The sequence below is a fragment of the Geotrypetes seraphini genome, chromosome 14 (assembly GCF_902459505.1).
Source record: "Geotrypetes seraphini chromosome 14, aGeoSer1.1, whole genome shotgun sequence".
Lineage (NCBI taxonomy): Eukaryota > Metazoa > Chordata > Amphibia > Gymnophiona > Dermophiidae > Geotrypetes > Geotrypetes seraphini.
The window spans coordinates 23322672-23344733 of record NC_047097.1 but is presented as its reverse complement, the minus strand read 5'-3'; the positions used below and the strand labels follow the sequence as shown (position 1 = coordinate 23344733).

General features: G+C 41.5%; 1 protein-coding gene across 4 annotated transcripts in view; it reads right to left on the bottom strand.

The window, feature by feature from the left end:
• FBN1 (fibrillin 1) overlaps window positions 1-22062 on the bottom strand; it is a 342377-nt gene that overhangs the window by 23279 nt on the left and 297036 nt on the right. For all 4 annotated transcript variants that reach the window (XM_033919694.1, XM_033919696.1, XM_033919695.1 and 1 more), the window contains 7 exons: window positions 17475-17600; window positions 14751-14957; window positions 12534-12659; window positions 8804-8926; window positions 7255-7371; window positions 6557-6685; window positions 1809-1928 (listed from right to left, as the gene is read on the bottom strand). In XM_033919694.1, coding sequence (XP_033775585.1) covers window positions 1809-1928; window positions 6557-6685; window positions 7255-7371; window positions 8804-8926; window positions 12534-12659; window positions 14751-14957; window positions 17475-17600 — 948 coding nt within the window. The remainder of the gene's footprint in view (window positions 1-1808; window positions 1929-6556; window positions 6686-7254; window positions 7372-8803; window positions 8927-12533; window positions 12660-14750; window positions 14958-17474; window positions 17601-22062) is intronic.

The following is a 22062-nucleotide window of genomic DNA, read 5'->3' as shown; positions in this document are numbered from 1 at the left end:
GGAACTTGTTGAAAACGTCTCTCGCAGCTCCTCTACATCGCCGCCATTTTGGTCAGCGACCAGCAACTGAAAACCTGGCTTTTCACTAAAATGTAATTCTATCCCCCTTACTCTTCTCTTCTATATATAAGTTCATGTAAACCTTTTTTTTTCCTTCTCTTCCAATATTTTAAGTTCTTGTAAACTGTGCCGAGGTCCACATCCGTGGAGATGATGCGGTATATAAACTTAAGGTTTAGTTTAGTGTATGTATGTATGCACGTATTTATATACAGTATGTATGTAAAACAAAACAAAAGCTCTTCCCAGCCATCTGAAAACAAGCTGCAGATGTGAACATAAGAATAATCTTACTGGGTCAGACCAATGATCCATCAAGCCCAGTAGCCCATTCTCACGGTGGCCAATCCAGGTCACCTGCACCCGGCCAAAACCCAAGGAGCAGCAACATTCCATGCTATCGAGCCAGGGCAAGCAGTGGCTTCCCCCATGTCTTTCTCAATAACAGACTATGGACTTTTCCTCCAGGAACTTGTCCAAACCTTCCTTAAAAACAGCTACACTATCCTTAATAGAATCCAACTAAATCTGCCATCCACAAAATACCTACACTACAAGTGAATTTTCCACTCTATGTTAACTTATCTGGGTGTAAAAACCTGGAATGACCTACCTGAAGCTATCAGGAAAGAGACAAACTACATCACATTCAGAAAAAACCTGAAGACTCACCTCTTTGACAATTAACTGTCTTAGTTTCTGTATAGCTCCCTCTACTTCAATGTTCACTCCTCTAGCTTCTCTTTACCCCCTTCCCCTTCTACTTTCCCTTATCTTTGATCTGTTGCCTTGAGCCTGTATAGGTATGTGCGACTCACAAATGAAAGATTAGATTAGAACCTCTGGCAATGCGTTCTAGAGCTCGACTATTCTCTGAGTGAAAAAAAATCTCCTCCCTGTAACTTTATCGAATGTCCCTTAGTCCCTGCAATTCTTGATTCAGGATTTTGTAGACTTCAGTCATATCTCCCCTCAGCCGTCTCTTTTCCAAGCTGAAGAGCCCTAACTCTTTTAGTCTTTCCTCATACGAGAGGAGTTCCATCCCCTTTACCATCTTGGCCGCTCTTCTTTGAACCTTTTCTAGCACCACTATATCTTTCTTGAGATAAGAACACAAGAATTGAACGCAATACTCCAGACGAGGTCACTCCATGGAACGATACAGGGGCTTTATAACATTCTTAGTCTTGTTAACATCCCTTTTCTAATAATTCCTAGCATCCTGTTTGCTTTTTTATAACATAAAAGTACCTTTTGTACCATAAAAGTACTTTCTGATTTTTGGGGAAACAGTTAGTCTCTTAAATTTAATAATAATAGCATAATTTCAAATCCTGGCTTCTCCGCCTACCTGCTAAAACCTTAGGCCTCTATGGAGATCACCAGGAGAAGAGCCCAGAAAGCACTGAATTTACACCTAATATTGGCACACTATGTTCCCGTTTTCCTGAAATAAATTACAGTATAAATTACAGATCAACAAAGCCAGTATCACCTGTTTTAATCCAACATTTCCAAGAAAATTAATCCATGAAAAATATTTTGAGAAGCTGTGGAATTTATTTCATGTGGGTCTTCCCATCCTTAGAGAATGATACCCTCTCCCTATGTAAAACAGCCATGAGTTAGAAAAAAAATATTTATATCTATGTGATGAGACAGTTCATTTTTTATCTGAACAAAGTTATTTCCTGCCTTAAAGTTCATTAATGTAGAGCCTTTTATTAAGACAAATAAAAACCACTTGCCAACACACTGATTCCATTGGTAGTGCTGGAGATATCCTTGTGGGCAGCCGCATCTGTATCCTCCAATTATGTTCTGGCAGCCATGCTGACAACGATGGCTTCCGTCGCATTCATCTACATCTGTAAATATGGCACAGGGCACAATTTAGCAGTAGTTCTACCTCAACTGTATTATTAGAAGATGAGAAGAAATGTTCAGCTTGTCAGGGCAGTACTCGTATTTCTGTGATCCATATTCAAAACAATAAATAGAAATAAAATAAAACAGAGAAGTGAAAATAGGATACCACCTTTTTTATTGGACTAATTTAATACACGTTTTAATTACTGATTTTCTCATCTAAAGAAGGCGGCATGTCTTCAAGCAGAGTACGCCCAAAAAAAGGGAGTAATCAAAGGGTCCACAAAAAAATATACCACAAGATAATCAACCACAAATATAAAACGTAATGAATGAGGAAATATTACTACTTTTCATTTTTATTTAAGGAGGAAATAAGACCTCATCGGGGTAGGCTTCAATATTTTTTGTGTTTTGCTGTTATTTTTTTTTTTTTGTAAATCTTTATTCATTTTAAAGCCAAAAATAAGTACAACATATTATACAGTCATTTACACTTTAACAGCACTTAAATTCACTCAGAATTATATTCTATGACAAATACATATATCATTCCCCCTCTTCTACTTATCCAAAAATTTGCACTCAAAATAATTAAAAAAAAAATCTTCCCAGCCCCCTCCCACCTACCCACCCTGGACATGTATTATCAAAAGGGGAAAATCAACAATCACTCCTTATAGAATTTTGTCAATGGCTCCCAAATATCCATAAACTTCCTATAATGTCCCTGTTGTATGGCCACCATACGTTCCATTTTAAAAGTGTGACATAGAGATTCCCACCAAAAAGTATAATTTAATCAATCCCAGTTTTTCCAGTTCCTCAAAATAAGTTGTATGGCAACCCTTGTCATAAAGAGAAGTTTGTTATTCTGAGCAGATATTTGGCTTTTAGCCCTCATTAACGTACCAAATAGGATGGTATCGTATGCCAATGCCACTGGATTTTCCAATATTTTGTTCACTTGATCCCAGATGGATCTCCAAAATTTAAGTATCAAGGGACAATAGTACAATAGATGATCCAATGTCCCAACTTCGAGACGACAGTGTCAGCATCTATTAGACTTGGAACTATCTAATTTCTGTAATCGAACAAGGGTCCAAAACGCTCTATGTAACAAGAAAAACCATGTTTATCTCAAAGATGCAGACGCCGTACATCTCATCCTCCAAGTCCAAATTCGTGGCCATTGAGACGCAGTAATCTGATGCTTTATCTCAATGCTCCAAATGTCATGAAGACCAGTCTTTGGTTTCTTATTCAAATATTCAGATATTAATTTGTACCACTGAGTGGCCTGATGTCCCAGGAAGTCTGTCTGGAAGCAAAGGACCGGCAAGCTATACTGATTTTTAAGATTTTGCCAATTAGGGAACTCCTTCTGAATGGCTTGCTTCAACTGCAACCATCTATAACTTTGAGACTTTGTGTTGCAGTCGTGAAAAGTCAAGCATCTTTCCATGTGATACTACATCATCCAGAGTACGTATGCCTGCTTTCATCCAATGCTTCCAGATGACTTTAAACCCGCCAATTTGAATCTTGGAGTTCAGCCAAAGGGACTGACAAGTGGATCTATGGATCGGAATAGGTGTTAAATTATTAATAAATTTTAATGTCTGCCAAATGTCTAACAAAATTCTATTGTCCTTATATAACCTTGGAAGCTTGATGTTTTGTTGTTATTGAAGGTTTGTTTCTTTCTCAATGATTATGTATGTTTTTACTGTTCCTCACCTAGATTTGTAGATAGGCAGGCTACAAATAATTTTAAATAAATAAAAAATCATAACAAATTTGAGGCTTCCCATGCTGTAGCCTATACTCTGCTTGAAGATAATCAACCACAAGTGGTGCTCAGCCAGAAAATATAAAATGTAATGAATAAGGAAATATCACTACTTTTTATTTTTATTTAAGGAGGAAAAAAGACCTCATCGGGGTAGGCAGACTTCACTGTATCTAGAACTGCTGAAGAGTTTTTTTTGACCAGTGATTAGACTGTGGGTAGGGGGGAAGGGGAAGGGATCAAGGGGGGTGTAGAAAGGAATGGATTAGGTCATATGGAAATATATTTTGGAGGAATGATAGAAATATGTATGGAAATATTATTATTGTGAATCTAATTGTAATGAATATCTCTTTGTATTATATATTTATTTGATTCCTTCAATAAAATGTTATAAATAAAGAAACCAAAAACAAGTTTGAGAGATAGTTAGAGCATTGAGATTAAACAGCAGATTTCTGCTACTCAATGGCCACGAATTTGGTCTTGGAGGATGAGATGTAGTGTCAGCATCTCTGAGACAAACTTGGTTTTTCTTGTTGCATAGGATTTTTTGGACCCCGGTTTGTCTACAGAAGTTAGATAATTCTAAATCTAACAGATGCTGGCACTGTCATCTTGACATTGGGACATTGGACCATCTGTTGTTTTACTGTCCTTTAATACTTAGTTTTTGGAAGTCAATATGGGGACAGATTAACACTGTACTGGAGTCATCGATCCCATTGACATATGATATAGTCATATGTGGGACGTTATTACATCTTAAACCCCCTTTGGACCGATATAAAAGCCAGCTACTCCTTATTATGACCGGGGTAGCCATACAGATGGTTACTTGTAATTGGAAAAATTGTAATCGCCTTAATTTTCCTTTTTGGTGGGCACATTTATGCCTCTGCTACATGCTGATATGTTGGGGCATAGCACATTATTTAATTTGATTTGGGGCCCATTGACATCTTTTATTACTTTGTTATAATTGTCTTTTATCTTTAGTTTTTTGTGGAATTATACACACATCCTGGGTAGGGTGGGAGGTTGGGAGGGGTATATCTTTGCTTTGTTATGTTCTATGTCTACAGAAGAGAAAGGAGGAGGGTTATTCTTTATGTATTATTATTGACATTGTAAGTGCTTACTGTGGTGGATTAATGATTGTGTATATATATATATATATATATATATATATATATTGTTCTGTACTTTCGTTGGCTTGAAAAATTAATAAAATTTAAAAACAAAAAAACATTTTACCTGAGGTAGGTGGAAATATCGGGACAAGAACAACATAGTTGTAGGTACTTTAAGAGCTTAAAGTCTTTAGGTAGAAAACAAAATCACTGAAGTTAGAGCATCTAAGATTACTGAGGAGTACATCCTAATTTCTCTGCTGCGTAGAAACTGTGTAAGGCTTAGAGAAGTCAGATTTTCCTGAAGTACTGTAAACCAATGCTTCTGCCATAAGATTTTCGTTCGGTGGCACAGGCATTGATTTCGACACGCCTAGATTATTGTAATATGCTTTACTTTGGACTAAGATTAAATGTAGGGCATTGCAGCAATTGATGAAGTCTACTGCGAGGTTGATTTTGGGAATCTCACGCAGAGAACATACTACCCCTGTGCTAAAACAGCTGCATTGGCTCCCAGTGTCGCAAAAGGTTTGTTATAAAATGTTATCAGTGACACATCACCCCCTCCTCCTAGGCCCCTCCCCTTGCTTCTCCAAGCAACTAATACTATTGCTATTTATTATTTCTAAAGCACTGTACATTTTAATATACAATAGACAGTCCCTGCTAGGACATTTCGGGGTTGGGGAGATTATGGTAGAAGAAATGATACAGTGAGTATAGGTATCTGACAGCCATGAGTGGGAGTTAGGAGTTGAAAACAGATTTTAAAAAGTGGGCTTTTAGCTTAGATTTGAACGCTGCTAGCATGACGTATTGATTCAGGCAGCCTGTTCCAGGCATACGCCGCAAGAAAGAAGGGGCAGAGTCTGGAGTTGGCAGTGGAACAGAAGGGTACAGATAAGAGGGGCTTGTCCGACGAATGGAGATCATGGGGAGGAGCATAGGGGGAGATAAGTGAAGAGAGATATGGGGGGCTTTTTTCCTCTTCCTCTCTTGAGCTTGTATAGGTTTGTGCGACCCACAAATGGAAGATTAGATTAGATCAGAGCTTGTTTAGATCTGTTCCATTGAACTTTCAAAATCTGTGGGAGGGGTTTCAGCCGAGGAGGAATCTAAGGTCTGAGGGTACTATGAGACTAACTTCCACGAAGGAGAAAACTGTTCAGTATGCTAAATCTAGAGCAGCAATGTTGTCCATGGTGGGGTAAAATTTTGGAATTCCCTCCCTGGAATCCTGAGGACCTGTTCTGACCATTTATAATTTAGAAAGATGTTCAAGACACAACTCTCAAACTATGTTGGGTGGCATATTTAATAAGACTCCTGAACTGTGATTGTTGCACTTTATTTAGTGAGAATGAATAACATGTAAACATGTCGAGTTTTTGACTTATTTTAAGTGGATTATATTGCTATGGGGGTCTTTTACTATGGCACATTGGCCGATTTAGCGTGCGCTAAGTTCTAACGCGTCCATAGACTATAATGAGCGCGTTAGCATTTAGCGCTTGCTAAATCTGCTTGCGCGCCTTTGTAAAAGACCCCCCCCTATATGATTGTAATGTAACTGAATGAATTTTGTCAATGTCCTGTTCTTGAACCACTGTGAACGTTTTAATTGTTAACTGCTTAGTAATAGGCGGTTTAGAAATTTTAGAAATAAATATTCTTTAAAAAAACAAACAAACTGTACCTTCACAATTAGCTCCAGTTTGATCGAGAGCAAAACCACGCTGGCATTCACAGTTAAAGCTGCCTGGGGTATTCTGACAGACACCTCTAGCACCACACAGGCTGGCCTCAGAAGAACATTCGTTGTTATCTACAAAAACACATTAACAACATATATGCCACTGAAAAACTTGCACTGTTATCTGGACTTTAGAATGTAAGCCGCCCAGAAGGTTTATGAACCTTGGTGAAGGATAGTAAGATTTAAATAAACTGGGAAACTATTTTATGTTTATTGGTATTCGACCCCTGGTTTGTATCAAGTTAAGATACAACCTTATCGCAAACTTGTACTGTACTTATATCAAATTGTAATCTGCAAACTGTATATTCATGTATGTTTAACCTGTAACCCATTCTGAGCTCTCTGGGGACAATGGGATAGAAAACTAATTAATTAAATAAATTCATATATATATTTTTTTTATCTAGGAGGATAACTTAATGGATAGTGCGTAAGAAAAAGCAATGACCTCAGGTGAAATAGTGCACCTGGGGCAAGATGAACCCTTGGCCCCCGATGACGTTCTATCATGACTTCATAAAAGCAATCGTGTTAGCCAACCATACGTCAATATCCCGCACTAGATTACTGCCTCCCCAGAATTCACCCTCAATTGAAAAAATAAAAATAACACACGTGCACTTCTCTTTACTCACCAATACACGCTGTGTGATGCTGTGTAAATCCAGGTGGGCACTTGCAAGTGAAGCTTCCAATTGTGTTGACACAGATGAACTGGCAATTATGTTGTTTTGTTGAACATTCGTCCAAGTCTTAAAAGAAAATCACATCTGGGTCAGAATTCATCCACCCCAGTTAACAGTCTGGCAGATATTCAGCCGGTGGCAGGCAGCATTTTTTTGTCTGCCACCAGCGCTAAAACCAGAAATTCAAGGTCGGGCCCTTTGCAGGCTTTGGCATTGAACTTCTGGTGTTTTAAAAGCTTGCTAGTGCATGACTGGTTAAATCATTATTCAGACTGAACTGGCCATGGGCTAGTGCAGGGGTCAGCAACCTTTTTGAAGTAACGAGCCATTTTATCCTAAATGTTTGACCCAAAATTTACAAAGAACCACAATGGGGTTCGAGATATGATTTTTAATGCAATATGGTTTATGGTTTATTTATTTATAATCTGTCTTTTACAAGACGAAGTACAGCAACAAACATATAATAATGCTTCACAAACATTTCAAACATCTTTCAAAAATAAAAATATATGGGTATACATGCATTTAACACAAAAACAAAACTTCAAGTCGCATCCCATCTGGGCAGAAGCAGGAAGTTCTGACAGAGAGCGGGATGTGGTAGAGGAGAGGCAGGCAGCTGTAGGAATCGCTGCTGCTAACCCGTTGAAACAAGAGAAGTGTGGGAAATACAGCGACCACATGAGCTCAACGCAGGAGTTAAAATAACTGGCAGGGCTGGCGGCTCCATGAACGAGTTGAATACATCGATCGATCTGAGAAGAGCTGCAGCCATGTGGTCAAAAAGAGTCACAGATGTCTACAGTCTAGCACCCAGTAATATCAGAGAAAAAAAAGACGATTCAATTTAAGCATACATTTTTATGAGTGCAACTGCCATTATTTACTATGTTACTATGTGACTCGCAAGCCCTGGGTTGCCAACCCCTTGGCTAGTGCGTAACGATAGGACAACCAAGGGAGAGGAAAGCTAGTAGATGGCATGAAGAGCTCCATATCATCTTTATCTGCCTTCATTTTTCTATTTATACACTCCTCTTTAGGTAGTTAGCTCTGAATATTGGGAACAACTACTCTAACCTGTTGCTCACGCCAGCCTGGCTCCCTCTGAAATCACTTCTGGGTCACAGGGTGAGGAAAAGCCAGTGCGAGCAGCAGGCTGGAGAAGCTGCTCGCGCTGGCACAGTGGGGAGGGCGCGAGGGTGGCAAGGGGGCATAGAAGGAGCGAGGATGGAATTGGCGTGGAAGGCATGGAGAGGAGGATGTGAGGGGGAGGGGCGCACCACTGCCCCAGGTGCCTCCTACCTTCACTGTACCACTGGTCAGAACCAATATCAGCGGTTGGGTGGCGCCAAGCGATAGGAGCTTTGAATTATGGGCATGTCTACTGCTGTCACATTTTAACATTTCTATGGAAAGTTCAGTCACTCAGTAGGTCGTCTTTTCACTTTTTATGATAGCCTCTAACTCTGAAATCACAAGTTTGGGGTTTTACCTCTGCAGCTTCTTCCGTCTTCCTGTAAAATGTATCCTTTGGGACATGAGCACTGGTAGCTGCCTTCTGTATTTCTGCAGATGAAATTGCAAGGCTTGGGAGATTCACTGCACTCATCAAGGTCTACAATTGAAAATTAACTTGATCAGATCCTTCCTAATAAAAGGCCTTACTTTTATAACAGAACATTTAGAAGTTTTTCAATAAATGATGTGCTGTTTAATCCTCAATGTTACTATAAGGATCTGTTTAATTATGGCTCCCTAAAATGTAATTATTCCTTTGTAATTCAAGATGTCTATATGGTGTCAGGTCAAAAGCGCGCTGGGACAAAGGCGCGCCGCTCAAAATTACTGTTTTTAGGGCTCCGACGAGGGTGTGTGTGGGGGGAACCCCCCCACTTTACTTAATAGACATTGCGCCGTGTTGTGGGGGCGTTGTGGGGGGTGTGGGGGGGTTGTAACCCCCCACATTTTACTGAAAACTTAACTTTTTCCCTGTTTTTAGGGAAAAAGTTAAGTTTACAGTAAAATGTGGAGGGTTACAACCCCCCAAACCCCCCATAACGCCGGCGCGATTTCTATTAAGTAAAGTGGGGGGGCTCCCCAACAAAACCCCCCATCGGAGCCCCTAAAAACTAATTTTGAGCGGCGCGTGCCTCCATGCTGCGCTCAATTGTCCGGCCGCGCCTTTGTCTTTCGCGCCATTGTCTATGAACCGTCTATATAAGTATCGCCTGTTTTATTCTGTGTACGTTACTTTTGTAATGCCGCCTAGTACAGAAAGGTGACTGCTCTATGACAGCAATATAGGTGCTTATGTGCCCTTATAAAATCACAGATTCAGCTTCAATAGCGCACAAATTCCAATACGCACACTTACAGGGGCATTGAAGCATGTGTAAGTGTGTTAGCTAGAGTTACCACATATCCGGATTTATTCGGACATTTTTAGAGGACTGTCCAGGCGTCCGGAAGGCTTTTCAAAACCAAGCAGTTTGTCCGGGTTTTGAAAAGTATTGAGCTCGGGGACGCATCCGGAGAGCATCTGCGCATGGGATGCAACGGTGTCACAGGCATGCACGCATGCGTGCCGCATCCGTGCATGCGCAATGCCCTCCAGACATGGCCCCGAAAAGACAAGGTTTGTGTGGGGCTGGGGGGTGGAATTGGGAAGGCTGTGGGTGGAACGAAGCAAGGCCACACTTTCTCTTTTTTTCGATAAAAAAAATCTGGTAACCCTAGGCTTAGCCTAATGGTTACGGGAACCAGATTTAATTCCCACTGCAGCTCCTTGTGATCCTGGACAAGTCAGTTCATCCTCCATTGCTCCAGGAACAAAAAAGAGGGCCCGATATTTAGCCAGCACTCTTCTCCAGACCTCAGACATTGAAAGGTAGGCACAGAACAGGCCAAGATGTGGGTATTGGCTTCCAATTAAATGGAGGCTACTTTGTTGGCAGGGGAGTGGCCGTGAAAAGAGGGCAGGGCTTCAGAGGGACTTTACATAATAGGGGAAAGGGCCACAGACCACCCATGATTTTGAAACAGGAGAGGTGGGGAGAATCTGCTTTAAATTTCTGATCCCTTTAAAACAGGGGTCTCCAAACTTTTTGCCATGAGAGCCACATTGGGTACTTCTTTCCTTTTTTCAATCACAGCACTGTTTGAATGACTTTTAACCTGGCAAAACTCCAGCTATCGAAAAAATGCTTATGAAAAATTGAAAAGAACGTATCCTTGCGGGAGGTGTTGGCGCGTTTCGCAGCAAGCTGCTTCAGAAACCCCAGTGTTGATTTTTACAGATGCTGGTTTCACTGTGATCTCATTTGCTTCAGTGCTTCTTCGAGCCCCGGCCCTGATCTCACCAGCATTTCAAAACCTGGAAAAGGTGCCGGGTTCTGAAAAGCCGTCTGGAAGGCCGGACAAGTCCAGGAAAATCCAGACGTCTGGTAACCCTATGCATGCTGTACCTTAGAGGGAACACTGAACAGTTGGCCCTTTTGTCAGCTGGGAGCAGAATCTTAAAATCTACAAGTTCTGAGTTACATACAAATCCGACTTAAGAACAGCTTTCAAAACGTAACTCGTGCTTAACCTAAGGACTATCTGTAATTATAATTAATGAGGTAATAGGCCTTTAACATACTTTTTGGGTTGCCAGATTTTCCTTTTGGAAAATCCGGATCCCTAGCCCCGCCTCCAGGCCTGCTTAGTTCTGCCCATCCCCCTCCCCCAAGCCCACCCTAGCTACGCCCCTCACTCTTGTCAGGTAGGGAGGAAGTCTGCGTATGTGCGCACATGTGCACTTGACATCATCGCATGATGGCTGCTGTCACCAACCCTCCGCAAAGTAGGGCTGCCGGGTGACAAACACAGGGATTCTGGCGTGTCCCCTCCAACCAGGGGTACCTTCAGGACTTTTTTTCAGGTGGCCCTGGGCAAATGCCTGGGCCTAAGAGATGCAAGGTAAGTAAAAAGGTTTCACCATATCACCAGCCAAAACAAGTTCTTTAGGAAAGAATAAGTTGTTTATTCTGACCCACAGGTCAAAAGTATGCAACAGAAAACAAACATCACTTTTGCAGGTCATTCAACAAAAATAGTAGATTTGCAAAAATAAAGCTTTACTGCAAATTCAAAATAAATCAAAACTCTTTAGGCAAACATAGCCATAGCAAACTCTGGTAACAGTTCAGCTTTTCTCTCAGCTCACACCTGCAGGCAAAATCACACAGCTGAGACAGATAATCTAATTAGCTTCAAGAAGGGAGTCACAGCAGGATTTCTAAAGTTCCAAAAACCAAACTTAACTATGTCAGTTTGAGCTTCAGGTTCATAAACTTGCTTTTAAATCCATTCCTCAGTTTGAAGCAAGTATTATTCTTACTCTCAAAATACTTATAAAGTTCAAACATATCTCAACTTCTTCAGGCATAGTTTGCACAGCAGAAACAAACCAAACATCAGCAAAAGAAAGAAAGAAACATGAACCACTAATGGTTTCTCAGTTGCTGCATTCTTTCATTCCAATTCCATACCTTCCGTCTGGCTTTCTAACATAGGGCCAGCCAGTTCTATCTCCATGCCTTCCACACGATCTAGAACCTGGTAGTTTGAAGTAGGCAGGATTTCCTCTAACTCCTGCATGGGATAATCCAGCACGTTTTCCTCTCCTGCTCTGTTCCACAGCTCTTCACCTGCCTTGAGCTGTGGGAGTGACTCGCCCTGGTCACTCGCTCCCCCTCCTCCTGCTTGACTCAGCCTGCTTTTAAACAGATCAGAGCCAATCCCCTTCAGCCTGTAGCGGGGGATGGGTTTTGGCTCTACAGCAGTTTTTCTCTGCCTAGGTTTTTCTACTGCAGCTACCTTCCTCGTGGCTTCTCTAGCTGCTCTAAAGCCAGGAGGCTGCTGTTGCCAATCTGCCTGCCTCTGTTCCAGTTCACTATCTCTTTGGTTATGGGGGCAAGGGAGGTCAGCCTCAAGGTGAGTGCCAAAATCAATCTGGTCTGCTCTTCTGCATCCGATCCTATCAGGGACCGGACTAGTGCTGGTGCTGGGTTTGTCACACTGCGTTATGTGTGGACTTCCTCCCTGTCCGACACAGCTTTTCAAAACCTGGAAAAAGTGCCGAGTTTTGAACAGCCGTCCGAACCCCCAGACATGTATGGTTAATGTCATATGAAGCGCCTTGTAAGGCACTTACTAGCTGAAAGGAGCAGACTACTTACCTACACAGGATGTGCCCAATATATCTGGGGTATAGCCAGGACTGCATCTGCACCGATATGACCCCCTCTCGTTGATGCACTCTCCATTACGGCAAACATCACGCAAAACCTCACACTCATTGATATCTGCCAATGAATGAGCAGGAATAAGAACATTCTGAAATAACCACATTTCCAATCCAATTTAATCCAGTCCTAATAAAAACGCCATGCACAGTAATTCATAGACTCAAAATGTTTTCATCTGGACACTCCTTTCTATTCCCAGAAGCAGATTTGTTTACATTTTGCCGTCAAAAAGCACCAGTTTAGCAAAGCAGAATCTGCCCCAAACCACTGTGGGCTGTTTTCACTTTGCAAATTGTTCTCTTAATGCTTTGAGGCAAACTTGTTCTCAGACATCGTGCGCCTGCCAGGAAAAACGTAAATAAATCTGCTGCCATGAAAGCAGAAGAGGATGGTGAAAAAGAACAATAACATTTCAATATCCTGAAGGCACAGCTGAGGTTTTTCTTGAGGAAAAAGAGGGTAAGAACATGGAAAGAAAGATGGCCGAGGAAGCACAATAGAAGTGGACTCTGGTCATCTGTTTACAGGTTCAGCATCAAATTCTAGAGGCTTGCTGCAAATTTTTTATAGGACTGTTAACATAGCTATGCATCTGGTTTTTTTTTAAATCAGAAAAGTCCAAATTGAAAATCAGATTGGCTTTTTCATAGGAAAAATGTGTCAGAATATTACATCAAACCCGCCAAATTTCAGAACACTTTTTCACAAACTGCAGTACTATCCAGTGGCGTAGTAAGGGGGGAGGGGCAGTCTGTCCCGGCACACCTCCTCCTCTCCGCCCCCACCCCCGCCTCTTCCGGGCCCTAGTCACTTTGCTGCCACTTATGTACATAAATATACATTTACCTATGCAAGTGTTGGTATTTTCTGCATTTACACACATAGTTGTAGAATTACCTTTCATGTGTCTCCTGCCCTTCCCTTGAGGCTCTCAATGCTGCCTCCTCAGCTATAGGCAGCAAAACGCTGCTTTGTTTGGGGGGGGGCAGGATCTCCACCCTAGCGCACAACCTCTCAACAACTTCCCAATCTTCCACCCACCTCCTCCCAGCGCTCTAATTCCACGCAGCATCCATGAGTAGGCCTGCCCCTGGAAGTAGAATGAAGGCTTCCAAGGCAGTAGGATTACCATATTTTTCCGAAGAAAAATCTGGACCCATGGCTACGCCTGCAGGCCTGCCCAGTTCCGCCCCATTCCGCCTGTGTCATGCCACTTTCTACCCCCCCCCCCAGATGGCATCCACGCATGTGCGGGCACGATGCAATGACATCACATGCGCCTGATGTCACCGCATTGCGTCCGCGCATGCCCCTGCCTGATGTGATGTTGAGGAAGCTTTTCAAGACCAAGACAAAATGCCGGGTTTTGAAAAGCCATCCAGACTCCGAGACATGTCCTCAAAATGAAATGTCTTTGGAAATCCGGACGTCTGGTAACCCTACAGGGCAGGCCTGCTATTTGATGCTGTGCGGCGGCTGCCCAAAAATATAACACTGGGGAGATGGGTGAGAGAGTGGGAAATAAGCAACCGAAAATTTGGGGGGAGGCCATGGCTCCTGTGACATCTATGTCCTCAGCGTTCATACTTGCCAATTGACGTGGAAGACCCAATGCAGAGAGAGAAAACCAAAACATAAGAATAGCCTTACTGGATCAGACCAATGGTCCATCAAGCCCAGTAGCCCGTTCTCACGGTGGCCAATCCAGATCACTAGTACCTGGCCAAAACCCAAGGAGTAGCAATATTCCATACACGGTACGTCAGGCAAGTGAGGACGAGCTGGGGAGAGTTTCGGTAGCTGGGATGGTTAAGATGGGCTAGAGTGAGCTTTGTTGGAGACTCTAGTAGATGGAACCTAAGCACACTTATCTATCTATCTATGTATTTTTTTAATTTATATACCACTTATATCCTAAGTGGTTTACATTGAGCCCGGTGGGCTCAAACTCTATCTAGTGTACCTGGGCAGGGCTCTGGGTTTCTGGCCCAGAAATATCTAAGAAAAAGGACTATCTAAATAAATAATTAATTTATGGCGCATATATAGTTGGGCAGACTGGATGGACCATACGGGTCTTTATCTGCCATCATTTATTATGTCACTACGTTTATGTTCACAGTGCCACCCATTGGGAAAGTGCAATACCTTCTCCAGTGGTTGTATATCCTCTGCCATAGGGGCACAGTTTTTTGAATGGCACTGTTCCGGGAAGTGGGCAGATCTCACAGTTTGATCCCCAGCCTCGTCCACTGTCACAGCAACATTCGGACTTCGTGACAGTATTTTCTTTGCTGGATCCAATCTGGCACATTGTATGTAATACCTCAGCGAAGCAGAATCCTTGTCTATGGTCTGAAAGACAAAAAAGAATAGAAATACTCGTACATCAGAGTTTGGCTGAGTTCAAGGAACATTTCGGCTACATATAAAGGAAAAACAAAATAGATTGAACTGGGAACAAACATTTGTATTACAAGAAGCACAATCTTCTTTCTAAGTGTGACAGGAGTAACACAAATTTCTGGAGAACATGAATAAATATTCATCACAACAGAAAAAGTACGATGGACACTTGTGAAGCTGTATCAGAAATAGGAGATATTTGTTATGTCCAAAATGTTTTATAATCAAGGCCACAGGACTGAATGAGAATTAGAGCCATTTCTTCAAAAGGAAACACTGGGGCACTGGGAATTACAAGAGTTTGCTGGTAAAAGGGCCCCTATAAGTATGACCTTTACAGCAGCATGATCTTCATAAGTTACTGCTAGGGATATGCACAAGCAAAATATTTTCAGGTTTTTGTTAAGAGTTTTCATACTTTATCCTAATTTTGAGAGGGTTTTTTTGGATTGTTTCATTCATTTTAATCTAATCTAATCTAATCTAATCTAAACCTTAAGTTTATATACCGCATCATCTCCATGAGAATGGAGCTCGACACGGTTTACAAGAACTTAAAATAGTGGGTAGAGAAGAAGAAAAAGGATTACATGAACTTATGTGTAGAAGGGGGGAGAGAAAGGGGGGAAGGATAGAGCTACAATTTGCTGAAAAGCCAGGTTTTCAGTTGTTTGCGGAATAACTGAAGGGAGCTCAGGTTCCGCAGCGGGGTGGTGAGGTCGTTCCAAAGACCTGTGATTTTGAAGAGAAGGGATTTTCCCAGTTTGCCTGAATAGTGGATGCCGCGTGGAGAGGGGAAGGCTAGTTTAAGCCTTTGGGCAGTTCTGGATACATACAGCATACACAAGTCACAGCATCACAGCTGAGCTGATGGTTTTTCTCTCTGAGGCCACAGGAGTGTAGTGACTGTTCTAAATGAGTGAGGTCTTGCAATACAAGTATCTATAGTATTTTGTATTAAAGATTTTGGGTTGTGGAACAAATCGTTTGAGTTTCCATTATTTCCTATTGGGAAAATTTGCTTTTACTGTATATACATAACATAAGAACTGCCATCACTGGATCAGACCCTAGGTCCATCAAGTCCGGCGATCCACTCAAGCAGAGGCCCAGCCAGGTAACCTGGCGAAAAAACCCCCCCAAAAAACAAACAAAAAAACCCCTCCCCCGTATCCTTCTATGCATCTTTCGAGGAGATGTGCATCTAAATTGCCCTTAAAACCAAGAACAGTGGGTTCCACAGCAAACTTCCACCGGGAGAGCGGTCCAGGTGTCCACCACACACTGCGCGAAGCAGAACTTACTGGCATTTGTCCTGATAATGCACACAGAAATTCATTCATAAGATAATGTGCTTTAAATCCATTTTGTGTGCACTAAAATTTTTAAGATGTAATGATATGAGGAAGAAGGCTTAACTTTCAAAAGCTAATCATAAACTGCACTAACCCTTTCTTTTATGAAGCCGCGTTAGGGCTCCTTTTACGAAGGCGTGTTAGGGCCTTAATGTGCGGAATAGCACGTGCCTAAAATGCCGTGCGTGCTAGCTGCTACTGCCTCCTCTTGAGCAGGGGGTAGTTTTTTCGGCTAGCGTGCGGTATAGCGCACGCTAACCCGGTGCGTGCGCTAAAAACGCTAGCGCGCCTTTGTAAAAGGAGCCTTTAGTGTATTTTATCGCCAGCTGTGGTGTTAAAAGTTCCGACACTTCTAGGAATTCTATGAGTGTCGGAGCTTTACCGCTGTGGCTGGTGATAAAAAAACACTAACGTGGCTTCATAAAAAAGGGGGAGGGGGTATGTCAGTCCAATAAAAAAAGGGATTTTTTTCCCCCTTTATGTTTTTTTGTTTTATTTCTACATGAAGAGTGGACAAACATGGGCAGCACACCATTTCACTTAAGGTGTACTAATAAATGCATATCCCTCTTTAATGCCCCAGTTTTATTCTGGTGTCAGGTCAAAAGCGCGCCGGGACAAAGGCGCGCCCAGACAATTGAGTGCAGCGCGCGCCACCGCGCCGCTCTAAATTACTGTTTTTAGTGCTCCGACGGGGGTGTGTGTGGGGGGGGACCCCCCACTTTACTTAATAGACATCGCGCAGCTTTGTGGGGGTGTGGGGGGTTGTAACCCCCCACATTTTACTGAAAACTTCACTTTTTCCCTGTTTTTAGAGAAAAAGTTCAGTTTACAGTAAAATGTGGAGGGTTACAACCCCCCAAACCCCCATAACGCCGGCGCGATGTCTATTAAGTAAACTGGGGGGTTCCCCAACAAAACCCCCCGTCGGAGCCCCTAAAAACTGTAATTTAGAGCGGCGCGCGCTGCGCTCAATTGTCAGCGCACGCTTTTGTCTTTCGCGCCATTGTCTATGAACCTTTTATTCTTCTTGTCACATTCTATTCCCACTGCTTTCCTGCTATTATCACTGTCTTTTTTGGCTGAAGTTCCAGCTAGAGGTACTACTTACCGAGGCATTCGTTCTGGGTGGCATTAGCAGTAAATCCTTCATTGCATTCACATTTGTAGCTTCCTATTGTGTTGACACAACGCCCATTTTCACATATACCAGGTTTCTTCTGACATTCATTTACATCTGAATCACACAAGCAAAAGACAAAACATATGAAGGTCAACGCAATGCAATGGTTTGTATTCATGCTGAAAGAAAGACATGCGTCACTGTCCTGTGCTGGTCAGATGATATTGTAGGATGGAACAGAAGAGCTTGGGAATTTTTTTTTTTCTAGAAAAGTACATAAGTACGTAAGCACTGCCATAATGGAACAGACCGAAGATCCATCAAGCCCAGTATCCTGTTTCCAACAGTGGCCAATCCATAGAAACATATAGAAGATGACGGCAGAAAAGGGCCATAGCCCATTAAGTCTGCCCACTCTAACGACCCCACCCCCTTGAATTTACTCCCTTAGAGATCCCACATGTGTATCCCATTTCCTTTTAAAATCTGGCACGCTGCTGGCCTGAATCACCTGAAGTGGAAGTTCATTCCAACAATCGACCACCCTTTCGGTGAAGAAGAACTTCCAGGTCATAAGTATGTGGCAGAAACCCAAAGAGTAGCAACCTTCCAGAGTTCGCATTGTGATGTCATAATGCCTCATTCCACCAATGCCTAAGAGTCAACCTCATCAGTGATGTCACAATGGCTTGCTTGTCCTATACTTAAGAACATTAGAATTACCATATTGGCACAGACTGAAGGTCCATCAAGTCCAATATCCTGTTTCCAACAGTGGCCAATCCAGGTCACAAGTACCTGGCGGCATCCCAGAAGAGTAAAACAGATTTTATGCTGTTTATCTCAGGAATAAGCAGTAGATTTTCCCAAGTTTATCTTATGGACTTTTCTTTTAGGAACTTGTCCAAACCTTTTTAAAATGCTGCAAAGCTAACTGCTTTTACCACATTCACTGGCAACAAAATCCAAACCAAATATTCTTTTGTTTAGTCCTTGTATTTTTTGAAAGAGTAAACAAGTGATTCACTTTAAAACTTTCCTCTTCAGGGCAGTTTATTTTGAATCGGGAGCTGCCCCAACCCTGAAGGACCGCGGCAGCTGCAAGGGAAGGAGTTGGTCGGGTGTGGGAGCCAAACTCCACCCCCAATGGCCCTTGCGGCGCCTTTTCTTTTCTTTAAAGTTTCTTCTTCAGGGCAACTCCGTTCGAATCGGGAGCCGCCCCAATCCGAACTCCATTGCTATCGAGAGCTGCCCTAACCAAAACACAGCATCCCGCGGCAGGGGAGAGATACCGGGTCGGTGTGGAAAACCAGCTCCCCCCCCCCCGCAATCTTTGTGCAAACTTAATACTGGCAACGACGGGAATCACAACAACCGGCAAACATGAAGCTATTATTGATCCTATTAATCTATTTATTAAGCAATAACGTTAGGGATGTTATCTCACTCCATCCAAAACTCCACTCCGTCCATTACCCCGACACACCCATTAGGCTTCTAATTAACCAACAGGAAGAAAAAGTAAATCATATTAAAGTAATCACAAGCAACGGTAGACCACATCGTACCCTCAAAAAAAGGACAAGGGAAGTAAAACCTATCAAAATCACCACACTCACCATACACACCACAACCTCTTCTGTTTCCTGCGCCTACCTCAACACTAGATCGGTAAGGAACAAAGCTTTCTTAATCAAAGATTGGATCATCAGCAAGCAATTAGCCTGCCTCTTTCTAACGGAAACATGGCTATTGTCTGAAGAGGATCCAATACTAAATGACCTTATATCAGATAACTATAAAATTCACATGTTAAACCGCGAAGACAGAAGAGGGGGAGGATTGGCAGTCATCCTTAAGGAAGAACTCGAATTTGACTTAGTAGATTCCAAGATAACCAACCAATTAATTAGAAATACTAGTCTGCAAAATTAGTAACAAGGATCTAGAAGAGTCCCTCTCCTGCATTATATTTTATGTCCCACCAAAAAGCTAATCAAAGGCCAGAGAGGACTTCTACGAATTCATTCTACACAATTCAATTACTCCATCTTACAATATTATAGCAGGAGACGCAAAGCTACATTTAGAGAACGAGGACAATCCTGACGCGAAAGATTTAAAAAACTTCCTATCCTCATTAAACTACAATCTCCAGTTATCCACACAAACACATGAAAAAGGCCATCAGTTAGATTTGGTAGCTATGTCCACAAAGGAGATCCTAAATCCTTCCATTTCTCTATCCGATGGTATCTAGTGCCACGATATCTGGTCCGACCATTTCACCTACTACTTTAACTTAATCTGGAATCAATCAAAAGCAAAAACTCACCTTCCCCCCCAACTTAGATCCATTAGAGCATACTTCGACGCTTCATCATTCAGAATTCTGGTACAATCCCTAATGCTAAGCCATCTTGATTATTGTAACATTGCCCATCTGGCAATCTCCCAAAAGAAAATGCAGAGACTACAACTGATACAAAATGCGGCAGTCAGGTTGATCTTTGGGTTGAAGAAATCCGATCACATAACCCCTTCCTACCGACTCCTGCACTGGCTGCCAATGGAGGCACGTCCGAAGTTCAAGCTGGGATGTCTCTGCTTCAAGGTACTATCCGGTCTAGCCCCTAAATATATAATAATAATAATAATAACTTTATTCTTCTATACCGCTATAGTCGTGAGACTTCTAGGCGGTTCACATTGAAGAGAGCTAGACAGTCAATGAGTTACAATATGCAGAAGTCAGAGACCTCTTCTCCTTCTCAACCAACAGACATAAGAGAAGAACACACCTGAAGTTCGTTTCCCCATCGGCTAGAGGATGTAAATTTAAGAGACACCATCAACTTCTTCTATCGTATCAAGCAGCCACATGGGGGCAAGACCCTGGAAAAACTAATTATACACGCAAATAACTATGGTGAATTTAGGAAACATCTAAAAACATACCTGTCCTTGAAGTACCTAGGTAACGAATCTGCACAGTCGACCCCATCACAATCTCACCCCCCAAATCTGATCCCGTAAACTGTTAACCACTAATCTCTAGCTATGAATGTTTCATTCAATTTGTAGAATCTTCTAATTCATTGTAAACCGCATTGAATCTTTTTAATTCATTGTAATTCATTCTAATTCATAGAATCTTTCTAATTCATTGTAAACCGCATAGAACTTCACGGTCCTGCAGTATATAAACTGTTATTATTATTATTACCTGGTCCATTCCACTCAGTATTTTATAACGAGACTTGTGTGCCATCCATCATTATATACAATAACAAAATGGACAGGAGGGGGCACTGGCACCCAGACTGAAGACATATTTTAAAAAATTTGACTGATGGGAAGAAGGAGGGAAAAGATAGCGGAACATCAAAAGGGGCAAACAATTTTTTTTTTAAATTAAGGATCTAAGTGGGGTGCAAGGATAGGGCAGGAGATTCCCAATGGAAACTGAAGGGCTTTATCCATGCCCTTACAAGTCATTAAAAAAAAAAAAAATAGTGATCCTAGGGTAGACTGCCTTGATGTCTTAATGTAAGATAAACTAATATGGTGGTCAGGTACCATAGTTTGGTGAATCTTAAACTAATTTTCCTATGGCAATACAGAACAGTAACATTATACCTAGTAAGTTTCTTTCATTAAACCATTAAACTTATATTTAAAAACATAGCACATTAGACAGATAAGTTATAATTTTGGAATGTGCAAGGCAGGAAATTATTTTAAAAAATCACTCTCTTAAAATGTTTTCCATTCTTTTGCTGACTTTTACAAAGCTGCGGACTGGCGAGATAAATGCTCCAATGCTCAGAGAATTCCTGTAGAAACCTCTACCACGGCTTTGCAAAAGGAGTCATTTGTTTCTGAATGTCTTTAGGTCTAAGATACACACATTGCATGTCTTTGGGGTCCTACTGTATAAAGTGGCTTTAGCATGCCTTTACATGAGTTTTTCCTATATGCTAAGGCCATTTTTACTGCAGCATTAAAACAGCCAATTTTCCACTTTTCCTATTAAGGTGATTAACAGAAATGTTATTTGTATATTGTTTTGTCTTATTGTGCTTTATACTGTTTTTGGTGGGGTTTTTTTTTTAAAAAAATTCTTTATTGTTTTTTGGTGTTTTTATCTTGTGATTATGTTTGGATTTAAACAAAAAAATCTGCTTAGGTATAAGCAGAATATCCTGTAAGTTTTCTAAATAAATAAAGTACATAATGTCATTAGCACATGACTATTCAAAATAATTAAATATAAAATAAGGAACTCTAATAAAGATCAAAATGACACTGCAGGTAATTTTTTCTAGTTGTTGTGTAAACAGGAACAAGCCTCAGATTATGCATTAATGAATTTTCTTTAGTATGAAGTATTAATGAATTGTGAACGTTTTTAGGATTTAAACCATTTCAATATAGATTAATTGGAGAAAAAAGAATGATTAATGATTAAACAAGGAGATGAAATAAAGAATAAATTAGTTATGGTAGGGAGGATGGGTTCAAGCCAGTGATGTAAGCAGGAGTAAGAGAAAAGAACTCTTTCTCTTTGAGAAAA